This window comes from Equus quagga, chromosome 4 (assembly GCF_021613505.1).
Source record: "Equus quagga isolate Etosha38 chromosome 4, UCLA_HA_Equagga_1.0, whole genome shotgun sequence".
NCBI classification, from domain to species: domain Eukaryota; kingdom Metazoa; phylum Chordata; class Mammalia; order Perissodactyla; family Equidae; genus Equus; species Equus quagga.
This window is the reverse complement of record NC_060270.1, coordinates 105,437,821-105,459,983: the sequence shown is the minus strand read 5'-3', so window position 1 is coordinate 105,459,983 and position 22,163 is coordinate 105,437,821. Positions and strand designations below refer to the sequence as shown.

General features: G+C 38.1%; 1 protein-coding gene across 1 annotated transcript in view; it reads left to right on the top strand.

Annotated features, from left to right (window-relative positions):
• The first annotated feature begins 1,060 nt into the window (after nucleotides 1-1,060).
• SLC38A11 (solute carrier family 38 member 11) overlaps nucleotides 1,061-22,163 on the top strand; it is a 51,045-nt gene continuing 29,942 nt past the window's right edge. Inside the window, exons 1-7 of the mRNA XM_046659411.1 lie at nucleotides 1,061-1,110; nucleotides 1,282-1,399; nucleotides 3,212-3,286; nucleotides 10,372-10,506; nucleotides 11,737-11,802; nucleotides 16,214-16,320; nucleotides 18,692-18,771. Coding sequence (XP_046515367.1) covers nucleotides 3,226-3,286; nucleotides 10,372-10,506; nucleotides 11,737-11,802; nucleotides 16,214-16,320; nucleotides 18,692-18,771 — 449 coding nt within the window. The 5' untranslated portion in view covers nucleotides 1,061-1,110; nucleotides 1,282-1,399; nucleotides 3,212-3,225. The remainder of the gene's footprint in view (nucleotides 1,111-1,281; nucleotides 1,400-3,211; nucleotides 3,287-10,371; nucleotides 10,507-11,736; nucleotides 11,803-16,213; nucleotides 16,321-18,691; nucleotides 18,772-22,163) is intronic.

Genomic DNA, 22,163 nt, shown 5'->3' with positions numbered 1-22,163 from the left:
TCTAGCTCAGATACTCTAAGTACTTCCCCTTTCCCATCCCCTTATACCGCACCCCACCCCTCTTTAAGGTTCATTACCTGAATCCATTATCAATCCATCTTCCTTTCCCCTCTTTGTCTCCTTTTCTGAAAAGTCACCAGGAAACATTTGACCAAAGCATGCTCAGTAATCACGTTTGCTTAAACTCTAGAAAAGTTTTTTGTTTGTTTGTTTATTTTCCATTTAAAATCAAAGTCCTACGTTTTCATCTGTTATTTCTGACATAGGAAAGTGTAGAGAGGAGGAGGAGGTAACAGAAAAGATGCTCCATGGCAGCAGACGTGCTGCTGCATTCTTACCTGGGCATCAGACTCCAGCCAAAGAGCAGCTAACTTGGGAATGAACTAAAGTGAGGCCATCGTTAACTCTTTGCACAATCTGGGCAGGGCAGCATGGGCGGCACAAATTGTACTTTGCATCTGGAGTGGGGGGTGGGCAAGAAAGACGCGGTGCAGGATCAGAAACATCGTGCAGCATCTCTGCATGAGAAGAAAGGTGCATTTGGCTGGGCAAGTTCCTAGGGGGAAACTGCCCGGGGCCGCGGCAGTCAAGCGAGCTCGGAGCTGCGCCCGCGCGGCCCGCGGAGGTGCGGAGGCGGGGCCGGGGCGTCCGCAGAACCGCGCGCTCCAGCTCTGCCGCTGCCCGCGCACCCGGGTGTGCGAGGTCGCGGAGGACCTGGTTCGTCTTGAGTGGGATACGCAGCCCCGAGAACCTTCCACGTCCTGAGGACCGCGGTGCAGCCATGGGCTACCAGGGACAGCGGCCCGCCGTCCCGCCGCAGGTAAAACTGGAGACTGGGGCAGATTCTGAAGCCGGGTCCCTTCAGGTTTCATTCACCCTGCAACAGAGGTGGCCTCCTTCACCTGGGGTCTTGGTTTAGCACCACGGAAAGTTCTCCGGGAGAAAAAATTGCCTTGATCTAGTTTTTCTTGGCAGGCACTTTCTAACATAACCCCTTTGATTCACAGAATCACACCGTTGGCTCTCTAACAGATCCTGTACTCTGGGACTCCACGCTGCAGTCCGGGAACATTTTAGGATGGAGATTGTTTCCACAGCTCTGCTGAACTAGTAGCTATTATTGTTATTCTTTATTGTCATCTTCACCGTTTTCTCATTGCTATTGACATTACTTACTATACTACTAATATCGTGTTAGTCTGCTACATTGCATATTTGTCTGACAATTTTCAAATTCTTTGAGCTACTAAATATTTGTTTGCCATTTTTATATTAAAACAGAGCAATCTAGATGACAGAGAAACGCTCGTTTCTGAACATAAGCACAAAGGGAAAACTTGTCGTCAGTCAGCTGCTGTTTTTAATGTTGTCAACTCAATTATAGGATCAGGTATAATAGGTAAGTGTTTTGGGTTTTTTTCTTTTAATTTTAAGTGAAAAGGCCAAATTTAAGTCTAATTGCTAGTGTTCATTATTTTGAAAGGAAAAGATCTTAAATGATAAAATTGATAATTTTCGTCCTTTTTAAAAACCTTCCCTTTTTTCCAATGTAACAATGAACATCACATCAGTCTCTTATGCTGAAGACGGGATTGTGATTCACACTCCTTCCACATTTGAGAGCATCCTCTGCATGTGGCAGATTAAGGTAGAAGAGCTGCATGTGGGAGATGCTGAGATTTTTTTTTTCCGTAGGCTGCACGGTCAATTGATAATATCACCAACCTTACTTTTTTCTCCTCTTCCTGAAGTGTTCACTATTACTTGTCACTTTTCTATGATCAGAATCACCTTTCTATGTCTAGAAAGAGATGTAAAATCTCCAGATATTTGTAAGTATCGGAGGTACAAAAAGTGTAATGTGTAAACATAACAGTCTTGTGAAAAATTAAACCATACAATATCTCCTTACCCATCTATAGTCTTAAATTTTCAAAGTACAATCTTATTATGATATATTAATTTTAAATATCATTTACTCAATACAGAGAAATTGGTTAAATGAAAACACATTTTTTTTTTAACAGAGGAGCCAAATAATCAGAATTGAAAGAAATGAGCAGCTCATATTTTCCCAATTTGAAGCAAGGGTAAAATTCTGACAAAATTAAGTGCATTGCATGACAGTAATAAAGGAGGTTGTTTTTTCGGTGCTTATTATTCTTTTTGTTATTCAAAAACATCCAATTTAAGAAAAAGCAGGGGCAAAACAAAATCCTGCAGTGCTCATTGAGAATATTACTTTTCCTATAAATTTTTGACATTTTAGTCACAGTCACCATTGAACATTTATCTGGATTGAGTCATTTTTCTCACCTTTCACAAGTTGATGCATTTCTTGATTTTACTTGTTTCCATATGTAGACTTTTTATTTCAAATGGTACATAAAATGGAAGTGCCTGAGGTGAGAGAGTAGCATGAAGGGGCGAGGCCGCGTTTGAAGTTGTGCCCACATGTACCCCGGAGGCGTGGGCCGCTCCGCTTGGCAAAATTCCAGACTTAATTCCTGAGGTGAACACTGGAAGCTGATCTATGTCAGCAACGTTAAAAAGTACCTCTTAATTATGCTCAGCAGGGTTCTTTAAGGGAAATTTTTCGGAGAATAAAAATTCTGGGTGGAAATATTTTAAATATGTTTTATTTGAAATATTTTATTGTCCAGAATCTAAAATTATTTCCAAAAATAATTCATAAGAAATAATTTCATATACCCCCTTCAGCTTTATAAAAAGTACTTCGCCAGCTCATTTTTCTCTCCTTTTCCTACATCGTTACCCACTTTGAGTCCAGAGTGTGTCTTTTCTCACATCCCATAACCCTTCTGCGCTCTTGTCCTCTCTGCTTTCCCAGCCAGCACATGAGAAAAGCTTTGGGTCCTTAGTCTCCACGTTTTCTGGGACATATGTTCCCCTTATCCTGAAGTGAATGTTATTTGTGTGAACTGGCATCTATTTTTCGTTTACTGCTTTCTTATTCCTATTCCATCACCTCATAAACTTGCTCTCTTGACATATCCTTAGTTATAACATTTTATCCTGAAATTAGTATTAATACGCTAACATTGAATTTCAGTAGTCATATGCACTGTGTACAACTATGTCATATAAATATGTCAATTTACTTAGCCTATTATATACAGAAATTGGGGAGAAATTTCTGTATTTCTATGTTTTATTAATGTGATGGGTGGGGCATTTTATGTCTTTCCAGGATTGCCTTATTCAATGAAGCAAGCTGGCTTTCCTCTGGGAATATTGCTTTTATTCTGGGTTTCATATGTTACAGGTAAAATATTATATAATTATTTATTCCCACAAGTTAAGTTGTACAATGACCATTTTACACACACACACACACGCACGCACGCACGCACACCCTGTAATTGAATTCCCTAATTAAAAGTGCATCAAAAAATCCTAAAGAATTTAGACATTTGTGTCTGAGGAGATTTACTTTTCTTGCTAATCCTCTGAGCAGATTAGAGAAGCATTGTATATTGCCAGGCCTAAATCCTTTTCATGTGCCTTTTTCACTTTATGCAGAAAGTGGTAGATGGAGTCATTTTAAAGGCTGATTAAGGCTGGGAGAGACTGTGCTCTGAAAGTGTAGACGTCAGGGCTTCCTTACCCACAAAACTCATGGGCAGGTGCACACGAATGAGCAGCCTTTTCCAGCTATGTTTATGCAGGTGGAACTGAGCGCCCTGGTGCTCAGCCAGCAGGGCTCGCCGCCCCCTCCCCACCTTGCCCATGTCTGCCCGGCTCCCTGCCTGCCGCTATCTTTAAATGCAACAATAAGATGCTTCTACCTCACTTCTTCCCTTCTGCTTCCCTCTTTTCATGTAACGTGTTCATTCACAGCCGCATTTTGCCACTCCCCCTGTAAAGTGCATGCTTTCAACTCATCATCACCTCCTCTCCCTGTTGTTTTCATCCCTGCCCTGTCAACCCACCAGCTCACCTCATGACAAACTCAGGGTCTTTCCTCCACCTTAGGATCACTGTGGAAGAGGCAGCAATCATACCACCTGCAGTGGCTGCTGCTATGGCAGCCTCTATACGTGTCACCTAGATGCCCTGTTACCAGGTCATGCAGAACACCTCAGCGTCCCCTCTCCAGAGTGTTGACCTGGGCCTCAATGGCTCGGCCTTCCTGTGAGGTTATGACCCACAGCCTTCAGCCAATGACAAAAGCTGGCCTCCTTGCCTCCAGGAGGGACCAAAGTGTGGTGCACTTGGAGCTCCAGAGTGCCACCACCACAGGACTAGGCTGCAGCTCGTCTCCACCTGAGACCTGAGACCACGTCCTTACTGAGCTGTTGCCCCTGCCCTAGCATCTCCCTCCCCTTCTCCTGAGAGCACTCCCTCAAGACCCTTGCCGGAGAGGCTCTGTCTCAGCTCGGCTCTGGAAACCCTGACCAAGGGCCCTCCCTCATCAAATTTCAGACTTCCAAGACCAGCCTTTAGCTCTGCTGTTGTCCCTTTGGCTGAGGAAGAGAGAGTAAAGCATGCAGTAGGTACCAAAGTCAGAGCTGCAGAGGCACTGGACTCTCTTCCTCCCTGCTTTCTTCTCAGCACCCCAACTCCCAAAATCTAAGCTGCTTTTACCTTCTACAGTTCTAATTTGTAGCTTAAGACCCAGAACATAGTAATGTGGGACCCATTACTTTGTGCTTATTCAGGGTTGCTGGTGTTTAAAAATTGCATTCTATTCATGAGAGCATTTATTACACTGAAAAATCCCATTCAAGGATTTACCCTGTGGGGCTGGCCCAGTGGCATAGCGGTTAAGTTAAGTTTGCATGTTCTGCATCAGTGGCCCGAAGTTTGCAGGTTCGGATCCCAGGCGCAGACCTACACACTGCTTGGCAGGCCATGCTGTGACAGGCATCCCACATATAAAGTAGAGGAAAATGGGCACTCAGGGCTAGTCTTCCTCAGCAAAAAGAGGATTGGTGGCAGATGTTAGCTCAGGGCTAATCTTCCTTAAAAAAAAAAATAGATTTAACGTTGTCATTTTTAATTTCCTCTTTCCCAGTCAATCAGCACTGACAGATTATTAATTCCCACCCAGGCATAATAACCATGGCTTATTTAAGTGTACTGTAAATATTTGCACACGTTGTAAAGCAGTAGATAGAAAAAATTAAAATACATGTCACCGAAGAATTCAATACTTGAGGGGAGTGAACAGTTTACCAAAGCCAAATCACGTTATACGTAAAGAAATCATACTGTGAGTAATGTCCTCACCTGATGCTGTACGTCAGCCTGCAGCAATGACTGGGAGCAGTGCTTTGCAAAGTCGTATATTGCAAAGTTACCAATCAGTGGAAATTAGCTACTCATTTTAGTTGCATGATCAAAATCCTTAAATAATTTTGATAAAGGGTGGCCACACAGAAGCAAAAAAAATTATAGACTATAATTCCTTTTTTTTTTTTTTTTGCCTTTTTCTTCTCCCCAAAGTCCCTCAGTACATAGTTGTATGTTTTACTTGTGAGTGCCACTGGTTGTGCTATGTGGGACGCTGCCTCAACATGGCCTGATGAATAGCGCCATGTCCGCACCCAGGATCCGAACCAACGAAACCCTGGGCCACCGAAGCAGAGCACGTGAACTTAACCACTCGGTCATGGGGTCAGTCCCCATTTTATTTCTTAATTGGGCTTTTAAGAGCAAAATCTACAAGTAAGGTATAATATTGAATTTTTCTCTAAATTGACACTGTAATTACACAATGGTTTGTCTCTACAATTATTATTTTGTCTTTTTAAGGCCTCTAATGGGATATGTCCAAATCAAGAGGTAGTTTTTCTAAGCTCTGTTTTCATGGTTGTGAAATATTGGGTAACAATAAAGAATTATAAATACTTAAGCAAATAGTTTTATTTTAATTTGCTTTAAGATTTTCAAATTTGTTGATTAGAATAAAATAATTTCTTTTTTTGTGGTGATGAAGATTGGCCCTGAGCTAACATCTGTGCCAATCTTCCTCTATTTGTTGTATTTGGGACACCTCCACAGCATGATGACTTGATGAACAGTGTGTTGGTCTGCTCCCAGGATCTGAACTTGCAAACCCTGGGCCACCAAAGCAGAGCGCGTGAACTTAACTGCTATGCTACTGAGCCAGCCCCTAGAGGAAAATAATTTTTATTGTCCAAGCATACATAATAATTTAAAAGAAAATTTTCCTGTTGAATGACAGACTCATTCAAGGATTATCTAAAATTTTCATACAATGTATTTAAAGTGAGATCAAAATGCTATAGTGACTGATATTTCAGCTTTCTAAAACTTTTAAGAGATATATTTGTAGCCTGTATTTTACAAGTAGCTTAAAGCACTTATTATTGACTACATTTTTAGCAAATTGTTAACTAAATTATTGACTCGATTCTTAGCAAATTGCTAACTTTAAGTAATATGTTTTGAACTTCCGTAAAAGTCAGCATTCTCATCTCAAGCATATAGTTCTTCCCCAAAATGTCACAACTTCTGTGAAATTGGTTACCTCCTCCCTGTTACTCACGTCTTCATTGATTCTCTTCCCAGGTCAGTATGTTACTGTTCAGTCTTCCTGCCTTTAGCATCCATCCACTCTCTATATTGCTGCAAGAGTTATCTCTATAAAACCTCAGCCTGACTTCTGTTACTCTCCCCATCAAAACATTCCAAAACTCTGTAATGACAACAGAAAAGAAATGATTGCATTCAAATTTCAAATTTCTTCATAGTTTGGCCACAGTCTGCATTTTTAGTCTCCTCTTTCACTAACCTAACTTCTCTTTCACCTTGTCACCAATGCTGCCATATGTGGAACTCGCGTTTTAGCCATTCTGGACTATTCCATTCCCCACCTATTGAATATGCTTTTGTGCTGCCTTCCCACGGATAGTCCCTTGCTTGACATTCTTTTTCTCCTCTCCACCTGATGAAATCCTGTTTATCCTTGAAGGCACTACTCAACTCCTCTATGAAGCTTTTCCCAGTCTTAAACAAAGGAAAATAATTAATTGCTCTGTCCTTTGTGCTTGCAGAATATCTTTAAATATATTTATTAGGTAATTTATCACATGGAATTTGAATCCAATATGTAGACATCTAGCAATTCTGCTCTATTGATCATTGTTTCATTCAACAGATATTTACTGACACTGATGCCATTATAGCCGTGAAGAACATTATTCTTACCTGTGCGAAGCTCACAATGTGGTGTGTCAGGCAGACAAAACCACATAATTATAGTACTTCATGAAAAAACACCATAATAAAAATATTTGCACGATGATAGTGATACTGGCGTTTAACCCAGCCTCAACGGAGCAGGCATGTTTCGGGGTGGAAGAGACACCTCTACTGACCGTTTATGGAAAAGTGTGAGTGAGCGAAGAAAATGGAAGGGTACTCCAAGCAGGTGGAGATGTGAAAATGCAAAGGGAACTGTGTAAGTGAACCAGTCTGGCTAGAGTGTAGGCTTGGTGTTCGTGAGTGGAGAGAGACGAAGGCAGAGAGGTTTGCAGAGGCATCTATGCAGGCTCCCATGTAATGCTAATCATGACCATGTCCTGAGGACCGGCTAGATGCTGAGCATAACTCGGCCACTGCTCTTAAGCCTTCTGACTCCATGAAGTAGGTATTCATGTTCTACTTTTATGAAGGAGGAAATTGAGACTTTAATAGGTTAAAATGACTTGCTCAAGGTCTGCAGTTACTGGTAACAGAGCTGAGATTTTTATAAAGTGCGTGGATTCTAGGGCCAGACTACCAGGATCTGAGTCCTGACTCTTCCTTACCAGCTCTGTGAAGTTTGGAATTTGCTTAACCTTCTGCGTCTCCCTTTTCTCATCTATTAAATGGGGGATAATAATGGCACCTACTTAGGATGGTTGTGGAGATTAAAGAAGTTAATATACATAAAGCATTTGGAAAGAGGCCTGGCACGCAGAAAGCCTCGTGAGATTATCTGCTGGTATTTTTGTGGCTATTATCATTATTATTATCACTGTTATTGGACCCCAAAAGCAATGCTTTTTCTACCACCACATGCAGCCTATAGAAGATAACCAAAAATAGCACAGATTCTCATGCATTTTGGCTCTATAATGTGCCAGGCATTTGGTCGCCATGTAAACAGCATAAACCTCACAGACTCTTCAAGGTTGCTGTATTGCCTTACTTTACAGAGGAGACTCAGGAAAGTGAAGTCCTTCGCCTAAGATCACACAGCTAATAAATAATTTTTTTCTGCCTCATGAAAATGAGTTGATTTTTATCCTAAGGCATTAGAGAATTCCCCTGGAGGATTTGTTTTTCCTTCTTTCTTTCTTTTTTTTTTTTTTTTTTGAGGAAGATTAGCCCTGAGCTAACTGCTGCCAATCCTCCTCTTTGTGCTGAGGAAGCCTGGCCCTGAGCTAACATCTATGCCTATCTTCCTCTACTTTATATGTGTGACGCCTACCACAGCATGGCGTGCCAAGCGGTGCCATGTCCACACCCAGGATCCAAACCGGAAAACCCCCGGCCTCCAAAGCGGAACGTGTGCACTTAACTGCTATGCCACCGGGCCGGCCCTGGCGGATTTTAAGCAGAAGACATGAGCAGGTTTACACTGCAGTCAGATCCATCTGGTAGAGGAGGAATGTCAAGAAAGTCTTGAGAGGAAGGGGATGTCAAAAGTGTCTTGATGGAGGGCCAGATTGGTGCCTGACATTTCTATTAGGAGATGTTGCAGTAATCCAGGTGAGAAGTGATAAAGGCCTAAACCCTCAAATAAAGCAGGTTAGAGATTAGAAGTGAGGGGGTACAGTTGAATAATTTATGATGCAGTAATTAATGGACTTGGTGACCAAGGGAATACAGAAGGTGGTAGATAGAAGTCTAAAGCAATTCTCAAGTTTCTGTTGATACTATTCACAGTTTAGAGAAATGTGGATGGAGACACGGGTTCCAGAACAAACATATACGTTAGAATTGGGGTATTTAAAATAAAGATTCCTATGAGATCTCCAAGTTAAAGTGATTATTAGATAGCTAGATGTAGAAATCTGGAGTTTTAGAGGAATCTGGGTTAGAGATACCAATTTGGGGTTTACTAACATCGTTTGAAAATTGAAACCCCAGGCAAGAATACAATCACAGTGGGACATCTCAAAGAGTGAGAAAAAAGTCCAAGAAGCCGGGGGTTGAACAGAGTAAAAGAAACTGGTGAGAAACTGAGTATAAATTGCCAAAAAGGTAGGAGGAAATCCAACAGAAAGTGATGTCATAAAGGCCAAAGGAGGATGGTTGAGAAAGGGGAATGGTAAACAGGAGAAAAATGCTACTGAAAGAGGAAATAAAATAAAGATTTAGGAGGTGCCAGTTGGATTTATGAACTTGGAGCTTATTGTTGACCTTCTTGGAAGAAGTTTTAACGACATGGAAGGGAATCGAGGTGGAAACCATATTGCAATGATTTGTATTTTCTTCTTTGTATTTTAATGCATTTCTAAATCACTTAAAGGATAAAATAAAAAATCACCTGTGATGGAAGCATGAGCAAGAGCAAAGAGAAAGCAAGAAGCGCACGTGTGCATAGCTGTGTACCCAACATGACTGCAGCGTTGTTCACAAGGTGTTCCAAAAATGTTGAGTTAAATGAAAAAAAAGAGAGAGATTAACTTTTAATTATATAATTTATACATATTTTTATCTTTACTTTCAACTCTAAAATTGGAACTTAAGTCTCTAAAATGTAAATTTAAAAAAAATTCTTAGAGTACTCTCTTAACCATAATAACTATAAAATAAAATTAATAGTTGTACTGTGTTATAAAACAAAGAATTTGATTCCCCTAAGTATATGTTTTTTCTGAATGCTTACAGCGTTTTTCATTTGCAGTCTTTACATGTTGATGCCTATGGAATATTTGATTTTTTCATTCGCAGTCTTTACATGCTGGATGCCTATGAAATATTTGATCTTTTCATTCGCAGTCTTTACATGTTGGATGCCTATGAAATATTTGATTATCTGCATTCTGTTGCTCAGACAATTAGCCACATCCTGTTAACAGTCGTTGCGTTGGTTAGGTTAGGAAAGTAAAATGGAAAAGTGACGCTTTGACTCCAGTCTGCGTACCCTCTTTTGTCAAGTTCATTGCACGGATATGTTAAGTATATTTGCATCTTGATTGAAAAAAATATATGACTGGAAACAGTACTCTTTCATGAAAGATAATGTTTTATGAAAATAAGCCTTGTCATGCTAATCTACTGTAGCATTAAATTAAACTCTTTTTTAAAATTTCCCTTTTTCTTTAAGTCAGAACATGAAAAACCTTTGTATTAAATGTAATCTGACATTTGTTTGTTATTTTGCCACAGACTTTTCCCTGGTTTTATTGATAAAAGGAGGGACCCTGTCTGGAACAGACACTTACCAGTCTTTGGTCAATAAAACCTTCGGCTTTCCAGGATATCTCGTCCTCTCTGTTCTACAGTTTTTGTATCCTTTTATAGGTAAGATTCGGATGAAAATGAATATTGTCATTATTTGCATAAAAATACAGCCATCTCTGAATAAAATAGTTTTAATAGGCATTAAATAGTCATTAAGGAATACTAGCCGTTGAAATATTTTCCATGTTAAGTGTTTACATCTTTAGCCATTTTTCCCTTATTTTCTGGTTCTTTTCATTGGTTTTCTGAGTATTTCATTAAAATCAAGTGAGGATGATTTTCAATAGGTTAATGCTTGTGCTTCCAAATTTTGGTGAAAAATAGAATGATCAGGAAGTAAAAGTGAGTGAGAGAAATAATAGATTTCTTCTAAGGCTGAAATATGTTTTTTTGAAAACCTAAGGATTTGTGGAAGCTGTCTACAAGGCCAAAATGCTATTTAAAGTTTGTATCATAATGGCGGGAATGTCACCTAGCACTTCTTAAATAAGTAAAATGTTAACATTCACCTATGGCCAAATTGACTTCATTGTTTAAATCAGTAATACAGATGCTATTGTTCAAACCACTAGCTCCTTATGTCTCCACAGAGGCTTAGCATGTGTTTCCCCAAAATCTTCCCGTTTCCAAATGAGGGGATATTTTGGAGGCTTCACAATTTTCTGTTATTGTTCCCTCACTTTGAGTAATACACGTGTTCCTGAAAAAGTATTCGTAAACTGAATTTTAATAACAAAACAAATTGCATTTTATTTGTTTAATTTTTTTGGTGAGGAAGATTGGCCCTGAGCGAACATCTGTCACCAATCTTTCTCTTTTCGCTTGAGGAAGATTGATGCTGAGCTAACATCTGTGCCAATCCTTCTCCACTTTGTATGTGGGATGCCACCACAGCATGGCTTGATGAGTGGTGTGTAGGTCCACACCTGGGATCTGAACCCACGAACCACAGGCCGCTGAAGCAGAGCACACAAACTTAACCACTACACCAGCGGGCTGGCCCCAACAAATTGCATTTTAAATCACGACCAAAACTTAATATTATTAAAGATGTTCTAGAAAGAATCAATTTGTAAAGTGAAAACCTTTCTGTAGCAAAAATTGATATTCTCCCATAAGTCTGTGGTCTACTTGTTTTTAAAGTTGTGCATATTCATAATCACAGCATATATTTAAAAGTTGTAAGATTATACCAATATTTGGGAAGTAATAACTGATGACTTTCAGAATATTGAAGATGAAATCTGTGATGGCTTGTTGGTGATGGTATTATTTTAATTATGTTTTTAGCTATGATAAGTTACAACATAATAACTGGCGATACTTTAAGCAAAGTTTTCCAAAGAATACCAGGAGGTAAGCCAATATATTTATTTCATAGAGTTGTTCATAGTTAAAGTGGTTCATAATAATTTACAAGTAAAATATTTGCAAGTGGAGGAGTTCTTAGCTGTTTAAAAAACATCATTACTATTCATATAGTTAGAATACTTTATATTTTGCATATCTTACGTGACATATCACCACCTCTCTGTAGTGACATTTTTTCATGTACTCTTTTTACTACACCATTTGTTAAATAAGCAAGCTGAGGGGCTGGCCTGGTAGCACAGTGGTTAAGTGCACATGTTCCACTTCTTGGTGGCCTGGGGTTCGCTGGTTCTGATCCCAGGTGCGGACATGGCACCGCTTGGCAAAAGCCATGCTGTGGTTGGCATCCCACATATAAAGTAGAGGAAGATGGGCACAGATGTTAGCTCAGGGCCAGGCTCCCTCAGCAAAAAGAGGAGGATTGGCAGTAGTTAGCTCAGGGCTAATCTTCCTCAAAAAAAAAAAAGCAAGCTGACCTTTTCCCTATTATTTAAGGTATAATTTAATATAGTAAAATTAACTCTTATTAATGTATAGTTCTGTGAGTTTTGACAACTGCATATAATCATATAATCACAGCCACAATTAAAATATGGAACAGTGCCATCCCCCTCCCAAATTTTCCCTCTTTCCCTGTGTAGTCAAACCCTCCCTCGTCTCCAGCCCTGTCAACCACTGGTCTCATTTCTCTCCCTGGTTTTTCTTGTTCTAGAATGCCAAGTAAATGGCATCACATAGTATGTAGCCTTTCGTGTCTGGCTACACTTAGTGCATTTGAGATTCGTCCTTGTTCTGGGGTGTATCAGTCATTTGCTCTTTTTTGTTTTTAATTGTTAAGAAGTGTTCCATTGTATGGCTGCACAACAGTTTATCTGTCACCAGTTGAGGGACATTTGGGTTGTTTCCAGTTTGACATTTATGAAAAAGCCACTGTGAACATTTCAAGCAGACCTTTTCAGCATGTGCCACAACCCCACTCCCTGTTCAGTCTTTCACCATAGCACGGCTATTTGAATAATTCAGAAACCGTGAATCTTTTTGCTTTGAAGAGCTTCTCATCCAAGCCACTTAATCCCCATTTCATAGGGACCTAACTCTATGGTTGTTATTACAGTCAAAATTGATGCAAAAACACATTTCCCCTTACTGCTTGAATCACTCCTTCCAGAGACATACAAAACAAAATCTAAAATTAGAAATTGCACCTATTCTTCTCACAGAGTTTAGTGGAAACTGAAATCAGGGAGACTTGACCGTCAGATCAGACCCTCCACTTGCTAGCTGTGTGACCTTGGAAGGGTTAATGCCCTCTCTGAGTTATAGTCTCTTCATCTCTAAATTATGAATTAAAGTATCACCTGCTTCCTAGGATTATTGTGTGAAAAAGAGGTAATACAGACAGTATCTAGCATACAGTAGGCTTATCCCACACTGCAATCTGCAGCTTCTGTCCTAGCCCTCAACTGCCAAATCATGTTTTCATAAACTGAGATCATGTGAGTGAATGGAATGCTAAGAAAAAAATGAGCAGAGTATAATACCGTATATACAATATGATCTAAATTATGTAAATTTTTCATTTCCATAAATAAAGAAAAAATATATTCACATGTAAACTGTGGTTTTCTGTTAATTTTGGGACCCCTGGGATTTTTTTATTTTTCATTTTTTCAGAGAAGCATGTATTAATTTGGAAAGAAATATTTTTTGCTTTATGTTCTTATTTGAGAAGTAATTCATATTTATTGGGAAAATATTAGAAAACACAGATAAGCCAAATAGACACGATAGAACATACTCATAATCTCTTTCTCTTTAGACAACCAGGTAGGGACTATCCTTCCAAGAACTTCCATCCTTCTTTCCTTCCTTGCTTCCTTTTCAATGTACACATTCAGTTTTTAAGACTGCGTGTACCTTTGGATATTCATGTGAATAAGATAACGTTACACATCTTGTTCTGAAACGTGCTTCGTTCTCTTAGACGTACATTAGGAACACATTCTCCTATCATAACATAGAGATCTATCTTATTTGCTTTAATGGCAGTTCAATATTCTGTATAGTATCTACTATACAGGGAGATGGACCATAATTAAATTAATTTCCCCTGAAAGAAACATTTTGATAATTAATTTTTATTTATTTTTAATTTTAAAAATAATATATAAATATATACTCATCGTAAAAATAAAACATCCTAGATAAGGCTAAAGTTCCCTTTGAAACCCCTTCCTGGTTATTAATTTTATAGTCATCAAAAATGACTTTTAAAAAATAGGTCACATTGCAAAGAACACACTTAACTCATCACAGTTTCTTCACTGTTCTTGAATGTGATATTTTATAATGTATGCTATGTTTGTATATCTTATAAAGCATAATATAATGCCAAAGTCTTTTTAGAAGTAGATAAATTCCTTAGCAAAGCTGTACTTTTTTTCCTGAAATATATCACTAATGCTTTAGACTGGCATGTGGTCAAATGCTTATACTTTTCTCAGGTAACCAAAGCCTTGGTTCTTTTTTCTTTTCTTTTTTTGCCAAGGAAGATTTGCCCTGAGCTAACATCTGTAATTATCAAAATGTTTCTTTCAGGGGAAATTAATTTAATTATGGTCCATCTCTGTTTTGTATGTGGGTTGCCACCACACCGTGGCCACTGGTGAGTGGTGGGGGTCCTCGCTTGGGATCAAACCCAGGCCACTGAGCAGAGCACACCAAACTTAACCACTAGGCCATGGGGCCAGACCTAAAACCTTTCTTCTTGATACAAGTCAAACTAATGTTGTGTAAAAAGTAGTGTGTTTAAACGATTTTGCAATTTTTCAAAAATTTAAGTATTCGATTTTCTTGACTATTGTTTAAACATTTAAAGTGTGTATCCAGGTGCGTTTTTGTTAGAAGATCAGTATAGGTAATAGATCTCATCATTAGATCATTGGTGAAAAATGTCCTTTCTGCTAAAGAAGATCCTCAGTTATTAGGCTCCTACGTGCTATTCATTGCAGGCTATCTCAGTGTTTTTCTAGGCCTTAGAATTTTCCCAGTGAAGGAAATATATTTTTCTACCAAACATATTTAGTAGAGCAAATGGTTTGAAGGTGTAAGTAGAAACAGATATACAAATAACTTAATTCAGATTATGTTCACCAGACAGACGTGAACAGTTGAGTTCAGGGTTTGGGAAACTTTAACTCCCTATTTTCTTATTTAATTCACAATTTTATCATGATTGTTTAGTTATAGCTGAGTTGAACAAATACTAATGATTAAGTATTCCATTCTAGTATGTGTGTGTGTGAAATTTATGCCCTTTTGAAATTCCTAGCTTGAAACTTCCTTGTAAGTTAGTTTATTGGCCATATCAGAAAATTAGTCTCACTTTTTAGAGTAACAGCTCTTTTTTTAAAAAAAATCACACTTATTTGACTTGACTTCTATAGACTTTAGACTTTGCAGAAATTAATGCATAAAGATTTGGTAGGTACCACTGAAGACATTTCAAAAATATAATGACATGATCTCTGAAAGAATTCAGAATGAGCTAAAAAAATTTAAACAATAGTGTCTTCATTGGAATAGATGTACAGCTCCTGAAGTGAATACTGTGATTAGCACAGCTTAAAAATATATAAAGCCTTGTAGGTATGTTATTTTATGTTTACAGATTTTGTTTGTGTTTGATGATAGACACACACACACACACAGACTGTTATCTGCTCATTCTGATAGGCAAGAGTCTGTGGTGTATACCAGACCCAGCAGCTTCCCTGTGACTTCTCTATCCAAGTTTCTTCTGTCTGCTTTCCTTCAGGGAAAACACTTCTCTCTCAACAAAAGGATAGAAATTTGTGAATATTTTTATCCGAACCTTGATTTTTGAAATTTTGCTGAGGTTTTACTGTTCAAGTCTCTCTTGGATACAGAAGTTAAAAAAAAAAAATGCACCTCAGAAAATGCCTTTCCTCATGTAGCTTACTTTCTCAATGTAGGGTTCTGGTATTAGAGGGTCTGGGACAGGAAGTGACGTAGTGGTTTTAGGCTTTGGAAAGGAGCTCTGTAGTTTCTAGATTAAGAATATATTCTAAAAGGACAATGGAAAGTAGAAGCAGGGAAACTGATTAGGAAGCTATTAAAATAGTTTGAATGCAAAATATTATAAAATTATTTGAACTATAGGTTCATCCTTAAATTATTTTGTATTTACATTTTCGTGAATTCTTTCTATTTTTACATGGTTTTATGGAATTTATTTACCCTTAAAATCTTTGCCATTTAGGTAGCACTTAATGTTATTTAAGTCATTTTTATAATTAAATGTTTGGCTATTTGCTTGTGTCGCTGGTGTGTTACTCATACCTATAAACACTTCCTAACATTGATTGTGTTTCAGTTGATCCTGAGAACGTGTTCATTGGTCGCCACCTGATTATCGTGCTTTCCACGGTCGCTTTCACTTTGCCTCTGTCCTTGTACCGAGACATAGCGAAGCTCGGAAAGGTAATGTTTACATTTTAAATTGGCACAGAAATGCACTTTGTTACCTGCGTTAATTTAACTACTGTCTATGTGACCAAGTTCTTAATTGCAGTATTCATCTTTGGTTTCTTTCAGTTTACTTCTAATTATGCTAGAGTAAACTCGGGTTGAATCTTTAGCTTATTTTGGGGAACTGATGATTAAATAGTTGATGAGTACGAAATAAATGTGTCCTTTATTTTTCTTTTTTAAGGTAAGTACTCTAACTGACATCAGACAGCATACTTTAAATTTAGAAAATGTAAAGAACTATACTTAAACCAAGTGTAATTTATTGAAAAAATGTTCTATCATTTTTTATAGATAGTAGTTAAATCAATTTAAAAGTAAACTAACTTAAGAGGTAAGGATGAATCACTTCATTGGCTTAAATTTTTTTGTAAGTTACAGTGCCTGTTGTGTCTATTTTTCCTCCAATGAATACAAATGTCAATGTGTTGATTGATCAATCGTTGAGAATTTGGCCAATATTTATGATTCTTATTGCTAAGAAGAAATACTGATTTCTTTCGAATGAAACCAACTAAATAATTGTTCAACTCACTGCATATGCTCATCTGCATAGATCAGCCTTTATCTGGCTGTATTTTATTTCCCTACTTTCAAGGAATGTTTGTATTTGACTCAAAATGCTGTTGGTGCTGTATCTACACAATGCCAGCCATTCCAATAAAAAAAATATTTGTTATTCATTTGACATTTTTAATATTCTATTTTTAAAAATCCAACAGTTGATTGAATGTTACTTTTCACTGGATGTTTGATGTGTATCCACAGTTAGGGAGTTTCTCTGTCCAGGTAGAGCTGAGAGTGGAGACGATGTTCCAGGGTATTTCAACCTCTCCCCCTTCCTTCCCTAACAGTCATCCAGGAATAAACAAGAGTGTACAAAAGGGGCTTTTTTTGGTGAATTATCTGAAATAGTTGAAATGTTTTCCATTTCACATGTTCAATGTGGACATAAATGTTATCTTCTGAGAGAAGAAGGCAAGACATTCATGACAAGAGAGCTACTAATATTCTATCATATCATTAATACCGGAACATTTTTTCTCTAAATGTATCTTAAAAGTCTCATGTTGACATATCTAAATAGATCTCCCAAAGAGCAAAGCAGGTTAATTAGGAGCCCTGATCGGGAGTCAAGCTGCTTGCATTTGAGTTCCCCTTCTGCCGCTTTCTGGCTGTGTGACCTTGGGAATGTCACTTAATATCTCTCTTCCTCAGTAGATCAGAGGAATCATGATAGAATCTTCTTTCTAGTCAAAAACTAACAACCTAGAAAACATGGTTGATGACAATCAAATGAAATAAAAGGAATTTTATATTATTTTTTAATCAGAGAAAAAAGTCTAAAATGTGCTTATCCATTAAAAAATTAAGAGCGGAAGCAGATCTAATGTAATGATGTAATAAGTTCACAGAACACATGCACACACAGACCAGTGTATATTGTAAGCAGTTGAAGTGGTGGCAGAAGAGAAAGGAAAATGGAAAGGAGAGAAGACTTAGAAACACAGACCAAAGGGCAAAAACACATAGGGAAAATAGACTAACAGAGCTAGAGAGCAGAAAGGAAAAAGCAGAGGCAAAAATGTAAGTGAGGGAATCGGGGATGGGGGTGGCATTGAAGGGAGAGGGTAAGATAAAGACAGAAGCAGAAGATTAAGTATACACAGAAAAAAGGTGCAAGTCAACACTAAGATACAGCCTGAGGAAAAAATAAAGCATAATTTCACTTTATTATTATTATTTTTTTTTTGAGGAAGTTTAGCCCTGAGCTAACTGCTACCAATCCTCCTTTTTTTGCTGAGGAAGACTGGCCCTGAGATAACATCCATGCCCATCCTCCTCTACTTTATATGTGGGATGCCTACCACAACATGGCTTGACAAGCGGTGCCATGCCTTCACCTGGGATCTGAACTGGTGAACCCCAGGCCGCCGAGAAGCGGAATGTGCAGACTTAACCTCTGCGCCACCGGGCTGGCCCCTCACTTTTACTTTCATAAACTAAAATCACCAGTTTTGTAGTCTATGCAGGAAGCCATTAAAAGCATTGAAATCCATGTTGCAAGATTACAATAATTGTCATGTATGATACTTGCTCTCCTATTTAGGGGGAAAAAACTAGCACTGTGATCTGATAAGAAGTTATATGCCTGAGATTATCAACACCAATTTATAAGAATAAATTACCAAAGAATTATATTTTTAAAAACAGTACATAAGTTTACTCAGGTAAAAAGAGAAATACCTAATATTTTCAATAAAATAATCTCTATTCAAAGCTAACAATAGCTTTACTTTTTTATTTTTTTTTTTTTTTGCAGATCTCTCTTATTTCTACAGTTTTAACAACTCTGATTCTTGGAATTGTGATGGCAAGGGTAGTGTCACTGGGTCCATACGTGTAAGTTTTGTTGCTATATTAGTTGGTCTTCAATTTACAGCCTTCCTATAGATAGAGATACATGACATATAAATACTGCAATAGAAAGTCATCATGGTACCAGAAGCATCATTTATCTTTAGTATTTGACACAATGAGAGAAAATAGTTATACGTAAGTAGACATGCATTTTTCAGCTGGACCCTGCATGGCTGAGGAGACTAAACTGAGTTTACTTATTATTTTAACAGCCAGCCCTAAGAATTAGAATAAGGAAGGAATTTTGAATAGTGAGAAATAGGAACATAGCAGAGCTCTCAGAAAGAAAAGGGGTACATTTGGCAGAAATTTCTATATCTACCCCAGAGATGGATTTATTCTTAAAGTTTCACCAGTTTAGGCTGAAATGAGAATAATAAACAATATAGTGGATGCCATTAAGCAAAAGGCAGGCACTTTGAAAACCACCCTTTATCCTCTACTAAGATTACATTCTTTAATTATTTTGTGTTAAAATGCTTTGTCATTTATGAACTGATGGTGATAGCTGATAGTGGTATTTATTTGTTTTTAATATTATTATTTGGCCAAATAAAATGTTGGCAACTTGGTATTGGTGCTCCAATTTTAATTTTGAAAATGTTACTTATCCACGAAATTCAAAGTGTGGCTACTGATGGTCTAAACTACACAATTTTTGTGCTTTGATTGTAGAATAGATTCCCAGGTAAGGACTGGGGAGTTTATATTCATTGACCCAGGAGAATGCTGGGATGAAACTAGCTAAAGTTGGCTTTAAACACAAAATTGGATTCCCAGAATGCACAATAAATATTTATTGAATAAATAATACATTATGTAGTTTCCATGAGACTTTAAATATTTTCTCTGTCCTAAATAAGACAAAATAAAATTAATTTAAGATGTAGTGTTTAGCACAGTGCAAGGAACATGTTGGTCTTCAATGAATGTTATCTGTAAGAAAAAAATGGAAACCTGGTGAACAGCTATAATTAGTAATGCCATCCCCAAGGCAACATTTTTTCCTATTGATTAATTGTTCTGCAAAATCACTTCATTTTCAACTGTATGTGCTTATGTCAGGCTTCTTAGTTTACCAGGAAAGTACCAAAAATTGTGCCTCAAATTTATCTGGAAGGAAGTATGAAGTGTCTAGTCGAACTAAGTTTGACATAGCCTTTTCTTTGAAAAAACAAATGCCTGTTTTTTAAAGGAGTTAAAGAAAAGGGGAAAGCATAAATAACTATAATGTTTATATTAATGTTCTCTTCAAATAACTTAAACTCAGTTCATAGTTGTATTAGTCAGCTTCAGCTGCTGGAACAAAAAATTACAGACTGGGTGGCTTAAACAACAGGAATTTCTGTTCTCGTAGTTCTGGAGACTGCCAGCGTGGTCAGGTTCTGGCGAGGGATCTCTTCCTGGCTGCAGAAAGCTGCCTTCCCCTTGTGTCTTCACAGGGCAGGGAGTGAGAGAGACAGCAAGCTCTCTGGTGTCTCTTCTCCCCAAAGCCCACCAGTACATAGTTGTAGCTTCTAGTTGTGAGTGCCTCTGTCTGTGCTGTGTGTGCAATGCTGCCTCAACATGGCCTGATGAGCCGTGCCATGTCCATGCCCAGGATCCAAACCACTGAAACCATGGGCCAATGAAGCGGAGCACACAAACTCAGCCAGTCGGCCACTGCGCCGGCCTGTGGTGTCTCTTCTTAAAAGGGCACTAATCCCAGCAGGAGTGCCCCACCCCCACGATCTCATTTAAACCTAATGATTTCCCAAAGTCCCTATGTCCAGGCACCATCATAGTGCACTGGGGCTTAAGGCTTCAACATAGGAATTTTGTGAGGGGACACAATTCAGTCCATAGCACTACTGTTTTTGAAATGTGCCTGGTTCACTTTAACATGGCCATTTATTCTTTCATTTAGTATATGCTTTCATTAGTATATGCTTCTCGAATGTTTCTAGCTATTTTGCTGTGCCTGGAAAGAAAAAGAGCAGAGAGGCTAAGTCAGCACCTGCTGCAAGTTATTCACAGTCAAGAGTGGAGAAGGGACTTACTTTAAAAACAAAAAAAGAAGAAAGAGAGGGGCTGGCCCAGTGACATAGTGATTAAGTTCATGTGCTCCACTTCAGCACCCAGGGTTCACCAGTTCAGATGCCAGGTGCAGACCTACACACCATTCATCAAGCCATGCTGTGGCAGGCATCCCACATATAAAGTAGAGGAAGATGGGCATGGATGTTAGCTCAGGGCTAGTCTTCCTCAGCAAAAAGAGGAAGATTGGCAGCAGATGTTAGCTCAGGGCTAATCTTCCTCAAAAAAGCAAAAAGGAAAAGAAATGACAGCACAGTATGAGGAGTGCAAAATAGAAGCATAAATGAGAGGCAGTGGCAGTGCCGAAGAAAAGAGTGCTTACTAGTCTGTCTGAATCAGGGAGGGCTTCCTGCAGGAAGAGAAGTATGATCTGGGTGTTTTGAAAGATGAATCTGAATTTTTCCAGATAGATAAGGGGTAAAAGGTATTACAGACCTAGGAAACATAAGCATAAAAGCATATATTAAATTCTGCTGACATTTATTTAGTGTCTATTATATTGGTACTGTATTCAGCTCTGGTTTTCAAAAGCTGAAGTCACAGCAATAAAAAGCTAGTAAGTATATTGAAGAGAATACAACAAATAATAATTTTTGGTTAAAAATTTTGATTGTATAAGACAACTATTTTAATTGAAGCTTTATTATGAAAAGTGATTCTAGGGAACAAATCACAAAGTTATAATAAAAGGTCTTACAGATTTGGTAAATATAGTACTATGAGGCAATATTGAGGAAAACAAATGTAGTTAAGGGTTGGAGGTAAATAAATTAATCGTTAATTGAGCCTCAGGAGAAGAGTTGAAAGCAATGATTTTCCACTCTGGCTTCACCTTAGGAATTAGGATTAGAATCACCTTAGGAAATGGCTTTGAAGAGTACTGACCCAGGGAAGCACCTGCAGAGACTGAGAGAGAACTGGTTGAAGAGCCGGGGCACTGGATTTCTTCTTTAACGCTGGTGATTCTGTGAACAGAGATCTAGAACCTCTTGGTTTAAAGAAATTAAAATTGTGAAGACGCATTTTAACTTATGCATCATTTCTAAAATTAGACTGGAGATTTTGTGTTATTTTAGTTGCTGTTGTATCATTATTTTTCATGATTCATTCTCCCCTTTTTTTTCCAGTATCTTTTATATATAAAATATTATTATGAATACAAAGAGAAATAAAATATCTGCTCTCAAGAGGCTCATAGCTTAGAGGGGGAGATAAGGCAACACAAATGAGCATCATATAGGCATTGTATCTTGATACAAAGGAAAGCAGAAGGAGAGACACTTCCTGGTGGCGTAAAT